Source organism: Salvelinus namaycush, chromosome 6 (genome assembly GCF_016432855.1).
Source record: "Salvelinus namaycush isolate Seneca chromosome 6, SaNama_1.0, whole genome shotgun sequence".
Lineage (NCBI taxonomy): Eukaryota > Metazoa > Chordata > Actinopteri > Salmoniformes > Salmonidae > Salvelinus > Salvelinus namaycush.
The window spans coordinates 6,011,711-6,025,219 of record NC_052312.1 but is presented as its reverse complement, the minus strand read 5'-3'; the positions used below and the strand labels follow the sequence as shown (position 1 = coordinate 6,025,219).

The 13,509-nt window shown below is 43.2% G+C and overlaps 1 protein-coding gene across 1 annotated transcript in view; it reads left to right on the top strand.

Annotated features, from left to right (window-relative positions):
• Positions 1–6,374, top strand: part of LOC120049567 (suppressor of hairless protein homolog) — a 91,170-nt gene extending 84,796 nt beyond the window's left edge. The window contains exons 9-11 of the mRNA XM_038995847.1: positions 2,415–2,570; positions 2,779–2,882; positions 4,172–6,374. Coding sequence (XP_038851775.1) covers positions 2,415–2,570; positions 2,779–2,882; positions 4,172–4,484 — 573 coding nt within the window. The 3' untranslated portion in view covers positions 4,485–6,374. The remainder of the gene's footprint in view (positions 1–2,414; positions 2,571–2,778; positions 2,883–4,171) is intronic.
• Positions 6,375–13,509: the final 7,135 nt, after the last annotated feature.

Sequence of the window (13,509 nt, the reverse complement as noted above, 5' to 3'; positions counted from 1 at the left end):
CCATTACACGTTGAGACTACCTTCCATTACACGTTGAGACTACCTTCCATTACGCGTTGAGACTACCTTCTATTACGCGTTGAGACTACCTTCCATTACGCGTTGAGACTACCTTCCATTACGCGTTGAGACTACCTTCCATTACGCGTTGAGACTACCTTCCATTACGCGTTGAGACTACCTTCCATTACACGTTGAGACTACCTTCCATTACACGTTGAGACTACCTTCCATTACACGTTGAGACTACCTTCCATTACACGTTGACTACCTTCCATTACGCATTGAGACTACCTTCCATTACGCGTTGAGACTACCTTCCATTACACGTTGAGACTACCTTCTATTACACGTTGAGACTACCTTCCATTACGCGTTGAGACTACCTTCCATTACGCGTTGAGACTACCTTCCATTACACGTTGAGACTACCTTCCATTACGCATTGAGACTACCTTCCATTACGCGTTGAGACTACCTTCCATTACACGTTGAGACTACCTTCCATTACGCGTTGAGACTACCTTCCATTACACGTTGAGACTACCTTCCATTACGCATTGAGACTACCTTCCATTACGCATTGAGACTACCTTCCATTACGCGTTGAGACTACCTTCCATTACACGTTGAGACTACCTTCCATTACACGTTGAGACTACCTTCCATTACACGTTGACTACCTTCCATTACGCATTGAGACTACCTTCCATTACGCGTTGAGACTACCTTCCATTACACGTTGAGACTACCTTCTATTACACGTTGAGACTACCTTCCATTACGCGTTGAGACTACCTTCCATTACGCGTTGAGACTACCTTCCATTACACGTTGAGACTACCTTCCATTACGCGTTGAGACTACCTTCCATTACGCGTTGAGACTACCTTCCATTACACGTTGAGACTACCTTCCATTACGCGTTGACTACCTTCCATTACGCGTTGAGACTACCTTCCATTACACGTTGAGACTACCTTCCATTACACGTTGAGACTACCTTCCATTACACGTTGACTACCTTCCATTACGCATTGAGACTACCTTCCATTACGCGTTGAGACTACCTTCCATTACACGTTGAGACTACCTTCTATTACACGTTGAGACTACCTTCCATTACGCGTTGAGACTACCTTCCATTACGCGTTGAGACTACCTTCCATTACACGTTGAGACTACCTTCCATTACGCGTTGAGACTACCTTCCATTACGCGTTGAGACTACCTTCCATTACACGTTGAGACTACCTTCCATTACACGTTGAGACTACCTTCCATTACACGTTGAGACTACCTTCCATTACGCGTTGAGACTACCTTCCATTACACGTTGAGACTACCTTCCATTACACGTTGAGACTACCTTCCATTACACGTTGAGACTACCTTCCATTACACGTTGAGACTACCTTCCATTACGCGTTGAGACTACCTTCCATTACACGTTGAGACTACCTTCCATTACGCGTTGAGACTACCTTCCATTACACGTTGAGACTACCTTCCATTACGCGTTGAGACTACCTTCCATTACGCGTTGAGACTACCTTCCATTACACGTTGAGACTACCTTCCATTACACGTTGAGACTACCTTCCATTACACTTTGAGACTACCTTCCATTACACGGTGAGACTACCTTCCATTACACGTTGAGACTACCTTCCATTACACGGTGAGACTACCTTCCATTACACGTTGAGACTACTTAAATTGACCCCATATTTGCAGTAACCAATCAGAATGATCTTGTGAGAAAATGTATTGTTGGATGGTGAACATGAGTTGGTTCCTACGGTAATACCCAGTTTACAATCTTCAAATTCTCCCGAGTGGCGCAGGCTTCTAAGGCACTGCATCTCAGTGCAAGAGACGACACTACAGTCCCTGGTTCGAATCCAGGCTGAATCACATCTGGCCGTGTTTGGGAGTCCCATAGGGCGGCGTGCAATTGGCCCAGCGTCGTCCGGGTTCGGCCTGGGTAGGCCATTTGTAATTAAGAATTTGTAATTAACTGACTTGCCTAGTTAAATAAAGGTTACATTAAAAAACAAAATATATATATATTTTTAACATTGTTTATCAGATCCCACCTGAAAATGGTCGGCAACCCTTGTCAGTGCCCTGTGCAGATCCCCATTGCTGGAATAATTCAGTCTTTGTTTTGCTAAGAGGTTATTCTTCCCCTTTTGATTCCATCTTCGATAGATGACGGATTAGATTGAGCGTTAATATAGCGTTAGGGTGATAGGCTCCTTGTGGAGGTGTGATCTCTACATCAGAGATCACCATAGAAACAACTAAACCAAGATTCATTACACATAGCTGTATTCATTTATTTATCCATCTATATCTGAAATATGGTGAAGCGCTAGCATGTCCCTTTAACTTGTGTGTGTGTGTCCCAGGCCACTCCATGCCCAAAGGAACCAAACAAAGAGATGATCAACGACGGAGCGTCCTGGACAATCATCAGCACGGACAAGGCTGAGTACACCTTCTACGAGGGCATGGGCCCCGTCCACTCGCCTGTCACCCCCGTGCCTGTAGTCGAGAGCTTACAGGTTAGAGAGGGACGCACACAGATATGCATGCGCACATAGGCCACATGCACACTCCATTCCTATTATAAACAACAATTTGTTCCTCTTGTAGTACTCCAAACAAACACCCTTTAGGCCCTTTACCACATTCCATCTCTTCCTCTGTCACACCAGAAAAACATTTACACTTTTGTATGGTTTGTTTGTGTTTATGTGTGTGTGTGTTTAGCTAAACGGGGGCGGGGATGTGGCCATGCTGGAGCTGACGGGACAGAACTTCACCTCAAACCTGAGGGTCTGGTTCGGAGACGTGGAGGCAGAGACCATGTACAGGTACCGACAGACACACCTCACTGCTCCTTTCAACCGGGAGCTGGCTCAATACGGCGGTGCAAAATTATGCTAAATTTCCCAAAATGTTCAAGTTTTTCCTGCCAACCAGACAGAACCTGTTTAGGACAGAATACTGTAGCTTGACCAGACAGAATACTGTAGCTTGACCAGACAGAATACTGTAGCTTGACCAGACAGAATACTGTAGCTTGACCAGACAGAATACTGTAGCTTGACCAGACAGACTACTGTAGCTTGACCAGACAGACTACTGTAGCTTGACCAGACAGACTACTGTAGCTTGACCAGACAGACTACTGTAGCTTGACCAGACAGACTACTGTAGCTTGACCACACAGACTACTGTAGCTTGACCAGACAGAAAGGATTTGGAATCAGAAACACTATTTCATTCTACTAAAGTCAAACTGAAACGGCTACAAACGATGAATTTGTTTTATCTATGAGATACACCTTTCTGTAAAGGGGAAGGGGGATGTCCCTCTTCAGTCTGACCTTGTTACTCATTATAATCTCTATATGAGTACTAACCAGGGGATAACCCAGACAGTTTACAGCCGTGCTTTGATCCAAGTCAAAGCAATGTTCTGGGCTAATGAGTACTAACTGAACAAACGTGAATTCAATTTAGGCTCAGATATTTCCATTTTCAAAGCACACCCTTTAGGCTATGCCAAACATTCTTCAAAAGGTACTGTTTTTCCTTTTTGATGTAGAATTTTCTAGATGAATTAGCGACCCAGTGTTTGTCTGCCACCCATGGAGGTAGAGAGAGAGAGGTCTTTAGAACAGATGAGAGAGCTCCTTGGTTGTCCTGTAATAAACGGTAGGATTCACCCGGGATTTAAAACCCCGCTGGGAAGAGCCGGGAGTGAAACGTTGTTGTCGGCTGCAGAATGGTGTGGAAGTGGTCCTAATGTTGACTGAACACCACGGTCCCCATTTGACCCATTTTGTGTGAGATGTGTGTATCGTAGTGAGGTTTTACAGAACTGTTTTTCTACAAGATCTGAGGCTCACCAATCATAAACACTATGGAAAACATGACCCTCCCATAGTGCTTATGGATCCATTTTATCAGTGGTTTACTTAAGTCATTTGTTCAAATCCTGCTCGAAGGACCATGAAAGACAATACTCAACCGATGTGGGATCTTTACATGACCTACCTTTTCTTTAGTCAACAGTGAGGTCGGCACACAGTGAGGGATTCAACCCAAATAGCTAGTCAAGCCTGTCTGACTCTCTCCTCTCTGCTTGCTGGTGTAGGTGTGCGGAGAGCATGCTGTGCGTGGTACCCGACATCTCAGCCTTCCGCGAGGGCTGGCGCTGGGTACGTCAGCCGGTGCAGGTTCCCGTCACGCTGGTGCGAAACGACGGCATCATCTACTCCACCACGCTCACCTTCACCTACACGCCGGAGCCTGGGCCGCGGCCACACTGCAACGCCGCCGGAGCCATCCTACGGGCGGGCAGCGACCGCCTTCTAACGGCTAGCAGCAACAGCGACGCTAACAACAGCTACGGCCCCAACAACGCAGGAGTCACATCCTCTTCCACGGCTGCAGCCGTGGTGTCCTAACACAAACACACACACACACCTATACACATACACAATATGCCTCGAGAGCAAAATGTACCACATGGTAAAAAGACTATGAAGTAAACTGACTCTCTAAAAGTGCTGCATATTGATCTGGGATTCAAAAGAAGCTGAAATTGAAAATTGATCGGACGGAAAAAGGAGGAATTCAAAGATAGTTCCTATGTTAAAAGTTGTCAACCAGCGGAAATAAGAGAAACTGTGAACTCCTCGCCGCTGCCCTTTTGTGATTCGTAAGGGACATACCTGTCGGTTTATGGTGTTTGAGCTGTGTAATAGGGAGTTCCTATTGGCTCAGCGCGCCAGTGTCTTTAACGGAGACCACAACAACTATACATCCACCACATGTATAGTACGTTAACAAAACCGTCGATTTTCTGTTCTTTTTTCCCCCTCCCTCTGTTTATTTTTTCCCTCTTTTTTTGTCTCGTTAGTCGCCTATGTTACTGTAAAGGGACGAAATGTATCGTTGTTGGAGGGAGAGCGAGGAGTGGACATAGTGGGACACATAAAAATGTCATGACGATAACATTGTTTTTGTGGACCAAGGATCTTGCATAAGCTTCAGTAAAGGTACATTTTCACCTTTTTTGTATGAAACATATAGTACACTTTTGTTACCAAATAGTTTCTATTCTCTTCCTCCGAGCTTTGGGCTTTTTTTGTTGTTGTCCAAATCCCGACCTGGCATGTGTATTATAGCTACCTTTACTTCTTGTCTCCATCAAATGCCTGCTTCTTTCGGTCTTTTCGACGGAACGTTGAATTTTTGATACTTTGCTAGTCTTGGGATTTTTTTTACCTAACCGATGGTTTGTTTGTGTTAGGGAGTAACCTCAGCGGGCCTAATTTTTGTATTCTCATAGTTTTTTTTTATGAAGTCTTTAAAAAGAAAAGCTTTAAGCAACGCCTCTGCCTTGCCTGCAATACTCTGTGTGCTACAAGCTACGTTTCCTTTGGAAAGTACAGCATGTCTGTACATCACGCATGGAGCCATGGTGACGTGAATTCTTCCATTTATTTAAAATGTTAAAAACTGGACTTCCAGTTACAAAATAGTTTGTCATTTTCATACACATTTAATGAGTCTAGTCGTTAAAATGAAATGTTAGCCTTAGTACAGTAATATTAATACAGTCAACTAAAATCATATCACATATCCAAAGTTGAGATCATGTTGCTGTATTGGTCGCCACAGAAGTGTCCAGCGACGTCTTCAAATCTGTCAGTCAGTATATTGTGTTACTTGGCCTTGGTGTCTTCTTATGTATAGATCTGGTGGCATTTAAAACTTTCATTGGTTTTAGAAAACGGAAAAGACAGACACTTCCAATTCGATGTGGCCTTACCGCTAACTTAAATGTCAAAGAGTAACATTACCCTTCCAACGACCTGCCCTTTTCATTTACGTAACTAGAAAGTATCTGTGTGGGAAAAAAGTCTGTCTTATCTCTGCTCATTACTAGGTTGAAGATGACAAGGGGATTCTAATATCCCATAACTCTTTACAACAATGGGACCAGCTATGCTAGTTAGCAACGACACTAGTCCAATTAAGTTGTTTGTTTTCTAATGCTGCCCAATGGAATTATTACGTTGTCCTAACCTGTATATTTTTCACCTGGACTCGTTACAGGAATGTGTTTCATTGGACAACATAACCCATAATGCTGTCTTTGTGTCACTGCTTCAAAAACACACTGTCATACATACGATCAGCATTCTGGAGGATTTGTTGTTAAAACAAACTCTGTTCAGTGTGAAAGTACAACACATATAGTACCAGTCAAAAGTTTGGACACACCTACTCATTCAAGGGTTTTTCTTAATTTTTTTACTGTTTTCTACATTGTAGTATAATAGTGAAGACATCAAAACTATGAAATAACACATGGAATCATGTAGTAACCAAAACGGTATTTTATTTGAGATTCTTCAAATAGCCACCTTTGCCTTGATGACAGCTTTGCACACTCTTGGCATTCTCTCAACCAGCTTCATGAGGTAGTAACCTGGAATGCATTTCAATTAACAGGTGTGCCTTCTTAAAAAAATTTAAACCTTGAATGAGTAGGTGTTATAAATGTTTTGACTGATACTGTATATGTCTACTTCATCATCACAGCACTCGTGTTTTCTCCGTTTTAGAGACCATTGTCTTGCGAGCACTGTGACTCATTTAAAAGCCTTTTAACTAACGTCCTGTGGTTTTTGACCGAACAAAACAATTACGTCACTGTCTGAAAGCAGCCAAACCCAGCCAATGTATTTATGGTGATCAAGTCTTCTGTTAGAAGTAACAAGGCCTTCTAGACGTAGGCTGTATTATTGAAGATGTATATTTAGAGAAACGTACAGCAATATTATACAGGTCGTGTCTCTTGAGGTTCGTATGCCTGACCACCTACTTCACCAGCTTGTTTGTGTGTTTGTGCTCACGATCTGCTGTCGAGTCTGTAACAATGGATCGGTGAGCGAAACTCGTTCCGTTTCAAAGTGTGTTTGTGCGTGTGTACACTGTTCATGTTCAAAACAATCAATGTTCTTGTAAAGATGGACTTTTGCAGGTTGGTTGTCCATCTTCTGATTCGATCCAAATATAAAACAAGTGATTATTTCTCTGGCATAGTAATGTGTGGATGACGAAGACGATAAAAGCCAATAGTTTGATCATAGTGTGTTACAGTGGAACTGTATGCTCTTCCAGGAAGAACTATGATGCTGAAACTTGAATATGTCTGCTTTTTAATTAACATTTATTACTGGCCTCTCTCATCATGTACCCGTTTAACAGTCAAATCCATTTAATAAAAGGGAACAAAAAAAGTGCTATATTTTCCCTAAAAATACAAACGTAACAGATGGGATGCTTTTGCCCCCCCCCCCCCCCTCACCTGTTTCTTCAGCCATTGATGTTAATGTAAACAGTGTAATATTGATGATATATATTTTTTATTATTGTATAAAGTTTCCCCGTTTTATTTTATGTCAAAGAAATAAGGTCATTATTGTCCTTGCTGTCTACTTTGGCCCGGGAGTCGATTTAATCTTTTTAATTCATTCAAGAATGGGTGCGATCAACCTGACTTTAATAGTTTGCAGCATGGAACCAACATGAGCTTTGTCACATATCACCTTACTATGGAATGTCTTTACACAACAAAGAGAAAAGGCTACTGGCCTTTTCCAAACCCTTTACTCTATTGTGATGTCATGTCAATAAGGTGGTCGCTGAATCTGTTTGGTTTTGCTCGGTGTTTTCAGGATGTCAGCTGGGAAAAGTGAGTTTGGGAAACCCTGTCTAATGCCCGACTCATTCTCCAGTCAGTGTCACCTGTCTTTCTGCTTTGGGGTTTTTGTTTTGGGATTCTAATATCTCATAACTCTTTTCAACAATGGGACCAGCTATGCTAGTTAGCAACGGCGCTAGTCCAATTTAAGTTGTTTGTTTTCATGGTCAAGAATAGCATCAGTTCTCACGTTTTACTGGACGAGGAGAAGAGGTCTCTTACAGGGGTGGAATGTTGTTACATGCCTTTTTATAATCTGAACAAATGATTAACCTGGTAACAAAATCTGATGAAATACTCTCTTAACCTTGTGTGAAGCTTTTTGCAAATACTGTGTACATACTGTACTTGCAAGCAGTTTTAATTTTGTCAGTCATTGTTTGTTTTCTTCCAAAAGCAGCTGTTTTTTTGTGTGTGGGGGGGGGGGGGGGTTAATGAGCTCTGAACAACGTATGTATGTATCCTCTAATATGCCAAATGTCTTTTTATAACATAGATTTGTCATGCACTGCTAAACAGGACGGAGCGAGAAGCAGCTTTAAATAAATGAAAAGCCGTGTGGGAGGAGCCTTTCTCTGACACGCTCTGCCTTGAATGCTCCTCAAGACGATTGGCTGACTGCATTATGGAGTAGTAATGTTTCTCTCTCCTCTGTCTCTCTGTACCTACGTTTTCACTTCACTCTCTTAGCTCTGCACGCTTAACTTCGCTGCAGTCCCATTTCTTATCTTTTCTTTCTTGTCCCCCTCACGCATCCTTTCACACACACTCTGTCTCCATCTCTCTCTCTCTCTCTCTCTCTCTCTCTCTCTCTCTCTCTCTCTCTCTCTCTCTCTCTCTCTCTCTCTCTCTCTCTCTCTCTCTCTGTCTCTGTGTGTAATGTTCCAGTAATGGTAAACAGAGGTGTCAGTCAGTGGTAGTATACTCAGCGATCGAAGGGTTTGCTGATGATAGAAATCTGTGCAGTTTGTAACATTTTTAGCAATAACGTGAAACAAGGGGACTGTTTTTTGATAACATTATGATTGGTGGTTTTGTTTTTTGTACATATTGAAATTCCATGTCATTTAAAGGAAAAAACAAGAAAAAAGTTGCTATATTGGCATATAAAAAAAAACCTACAAGAAATAAAAAAGTGTCAAAATGATGTGTGAAATTAACTGTCTTTATATATATTTTACATTGGAGGACCTGAAGGACTTAAAGTATGCATAAACATGGTAACAGCCTTGTAGGGGGCTGACATTGCACTGCGAATCGACTGTGAATAGTCAATCTTTGATGCAACTCTACCTTCAGTTCAGAGGTTACCCACTGGGCACAAACTGGTTAAGTCAACGTTGTTTCAATGTAATTGGTCAATGTATTGTGACGTGGCATCTACACTAGATATAGAAAAGTATGTGAACACCCCTTTTGCTAACAGGTGTATAAAATCGAGCATGCGGACATGCAATCTCCATAGACAAACATTAGCAGTAGAATGGTTTTACTGAAGAGCTAAATGTGGCACCTTTCCAACAAGTCAGTTCGTCAAACCTCTGCCCTGCTAGAGCTTCCCCGGTCAACTCTAATTGCTCTTATTGAGAAGTGGAAACGTCTAGGAGTAACAACGGAAGTGGTAGACCACACAAGCTCACAGAACGGGAGTGCTGAAGCACGTAGCGCGTCTGTCCTCTGTTGTAACCCTCACTACCGAGTGCCAAACTACCTATGGAAGCAACATCAGCACATAACCTGTACGGCGGGAGCTTCAGGAAATGGGTTTCAATGGCCGAGCAGCCGCACACCAAAGATCGCCAAGCGTCGGCTGGAGTGGTGTAAAGCTCACTGCCATTGGACTATGGAGCAGTGGAAACACGTTCTCTTGAGTGATGAATCACACTTCACCATCTGGCAGCCCAATGGACGAATCTGGGCTTGGCTGATGCCAAGAGAACACTACCTGCCCTAATGCGTAGTGTCAACTGTAAAGTTTAGTGGAGGATGAATAATGGTCTGGGGCTGTTTTTCATGGTTCGGGCTAGGCACCTTTTAGTTCCAGTGAAGGGAAATATTAACGATACAGTATACAATGACATTCTAGACGATTCTGTGCTTCCAACTTTGTGGCAACGGTTTGGGGAAGGCCCTTTCCTGTTCCATCATGACAATGCCCCCGTGCACAAAGTGACGTCCATACAGAAACGGTTTGTTGAGATCGCTGTGGAAGAACTTTACTGGCCTGCACAGAGCCCTGACCTTAACCCCATCGAACACCTTTGGGATGAATTGGAACGGCAACTGCGAGCCAGGCCTAATCGCCCAACATCAGTGCCCGACCTCACTAATGCTCTTATGGCTGAATGGAAGCAAGTCCCCGCAGCAATGTTCCAACATCTAGTGGAAAGCCTTCCCAGAAGAGTGGAGGCTGTTATAGCAGCAAAGGGGGGGCAAACTCCATATTAATCACCATGATTTTGGAATTACATGTTTTACGGTAAAGTTGCAACCACAGGATTATGTCACCATGGTAACCAATTTTCAACATAGACCAACCTTTTATAAAATATGTTGATAGTGGAAATTACATTGAAGAACTATCAGCAAAAAGCAGTAGTCTGGGCAGCACCTCCTACTGGAGAGTTGGGCCATCTACAGCACCTCCTACTGGAGAGCTGGGGCATCTACAGCACCTACTGGAGAGCTGGGCCATCTACAGCACCTCCTGGAGAGCTGGGCCATCTTCAGCACCTACTGGAGAGCTGGGCCATCTTCAGCACCTCCTACTGGAGAGCTGGGCCATCTACAGCACCTCCTACTGGAGAGCTGGGCCATCTACAGCACCTCCTACTGCAGAGCTGGGCCATCTACAGCACCTCCTACTGGAGAGCTGGGCCATCTACAGCACCTCCTACTGGAGAGCTGGGCCATCTACAGCACCTCCCACTGGAGAGCTGGGCCATCTACAGCACCTCCCACTGGAGAGTTGGGCCATCTACAGCACCTCCCATTGGAGAGTTGGGCCATCTACAGCACCTCCTACTGGAGAGTTGGGCCATCTACAGCACCTCCTACTGGAGAGCTGGGCCATCTACAGCACCTCCCACTGGAGAGTTGGGCCATCTACAGCACCTCTCACTGGAGAGCTGGGCCATCTACAGCACCTCCTACTGGAGAGCTGGGCCATCTACAGCACCTCCTGGAGAGCTGGGCCATCTTCAGCACCTCCTACTGGAGAGCTGGGCCATCTACAGCACCTCCTACTGGAGAGCTGGGCTACCCAGGGTTTTAACCAAGCCCAGGTTGGATATTAGTCACTGACTATTACCAATGTGCTATTATGAGAATGATTGTTGAGAATTCTCCACTTAATAGGTTCACTGTTGCTATCTAAGTCATTCCAAAGGGTAGGTTCAACAGAGCAAATGAAATGTAACCATAGCCACCACAAGCTCACAATCAATGGGAGTGATTGGGGCATGTGAGAGAAAGAAAAAAACATGGAACCAAATATGTTGATTTCAGGTGATTTAGATTTTTGGGGGGTTTGTTTTTACATGCTCATGCTCCCATCAACCCCATTGATTGTTAGCTTGTGGTGGCTAAGGTTAGCTGAAGTTTGTAGTGGCTGTTTAAAATAAGCTGAACCCTGGATTACAGTTTCTCTTGGCCCGTAGACTCCTTTCAGGGTGAGGAACCATTTAAAATCAAGTTATAAAATAGTGGACTACTCCTTCAAAGAATTGTATCAAATCAAACTGTAATTAAATGTGCATTTAAAGTGTATTTGATTTAGTCCTGGTCTTTAAGTTAGATTTTTGGTTGAAATGGAGCCGTGAATCCAACATGTTCATTATTAATTTGTAGACAAACTAATTAAAGCAAGACTCAGTAGCAAAGATGGATGCATCTCCTTCAAATGTTGATATTTGGTTGCCTTTGACAACCAAACATAATTCAATATCACTTTTGCTATACTGTAAATAGCCTAATGTTAAGGTTATCTTACAAACTAATGTAACAGAATTTATTCAACCGTAAAATGAGTAACGCATCAGTGGCCGCATTGAGGTTACTGTAACATTTAAACATCTTATGTAATCAGAAAGCCTGCAGGTTCAGGGTCACAGGTCTGTGGAAATCGTCACAATTGCTATAAACAGCACAGAATCTGAAGGGGCATTAATCATTTGCACCATGTAGTATAATGTAATCTCAACTGCAATCCAGGTCACTTGGTTGTTCTGTTAGATGAAACACAGTGATAACGCATTAAGTTGTTTTATAAATCAACAAAATGTCTGACATTGTATTCCCATTTGAACTTTGTTGTGGTTTTTAAATGGTTATAAGCGCAGTGATAACACATTTATGTGACAACTATACCAAAAATCAGACATTCATTTGAATTTGGTTGTGCTTTAGATGGTGCTTATAGCATAGTGATAACACATTGTTGAATTCCCAAACTTTTGGCTGTCTTTTTGAGTGGGTGAATATAGGAATCTCATTGATCAACGTATCTATTAAATATGACCCAATTCTCCACATTGAAATGACGAGGTGCGTTTATGCTTCTCAGAAGCCTCGTGTCGAAGAAGAAGACCACACTAGCCCTTCCAGTGCATTCCATCAGCCCACCTCTCTGCTGTAGCTCCTGACTCAGAGATTTGAAAGGGCCCCCCCAGACACCAGCAAGTAGCATAGCAGAGCAGAAATGCATTCTGACATTCTCATACAACACTACAGACTTTTAAATATTTAATTTAATTTAATTTCCTTTTTTTGGTAATGTATCCCATGCACTTTACAGAACAATTTCCCTTCGAGAGCAACACTAAAATCCTCCTGATTAACAGTGACATGATGATACAATACAGCCAAGAGGACAAAACAACACAATTTGCTACGTTTGTGCTGCAGTGTATTTAACAACCCACGTCAACAGAGACCAGGTGTGGTATGCTTGACAGGTAATGCTGGGAAAGGTCCTTTTTGAAGTAGGGGGACAGACAGGTGCACAGAGTCCCACGATAAGGCCACAGTCATGTCACTTACAATAAATAGTACACTAGGTACAACGATAAAAGATGACTGAGTCAAGGACAAGAAAACACAGGTTTTTTTGTGTGCCCACGAGGATGACACTATGCTACAAGGCTAGGAATGCGTTTCAGAGCATGACACTGCCAGGGATGGTAACAATTAGTCCAGAAGTATTTACACATATGGGCATATTTGTGTGTCACACTGCCTGTAAAAAGGAGTCAGAGTTATTAATGTCTTGGGGGACGTGGTGTCGTCATTGGGCTGTGGTTTGTGCCTTTTCAAGTCCCTGACGAGAATGTGTACAGAGAGAATATTATGCAGAGAGGGGAGAAAACACACACACAAGGGTCATCCAGGGTTCATCCGTTCAACATGCTCATGGAGATCTTACATGGCGCTGAAAAAGCTGCTTGGACGTTCCTCTGGGATCATCTGGTCAACATCAAACCAAGACAACTAGGGTGCTGCTTTTCCCCGTGGGTGATTCGGGAGAGGAGGGGTTACGTAAAGAGACACCGTGACGATTGTACACATCGTGGGTGTTTGAGGTGAATGTCTGTGTGGAGGAACAACATTGAATGTAGACCTCATGGCTGTAGACATAAACTAGCCATGTTTTCTCACGGTCCCTATTAAAGAAGCAGTTAGGGTCCTGTACGTCATAAAGAGTTATATCAGGTGCC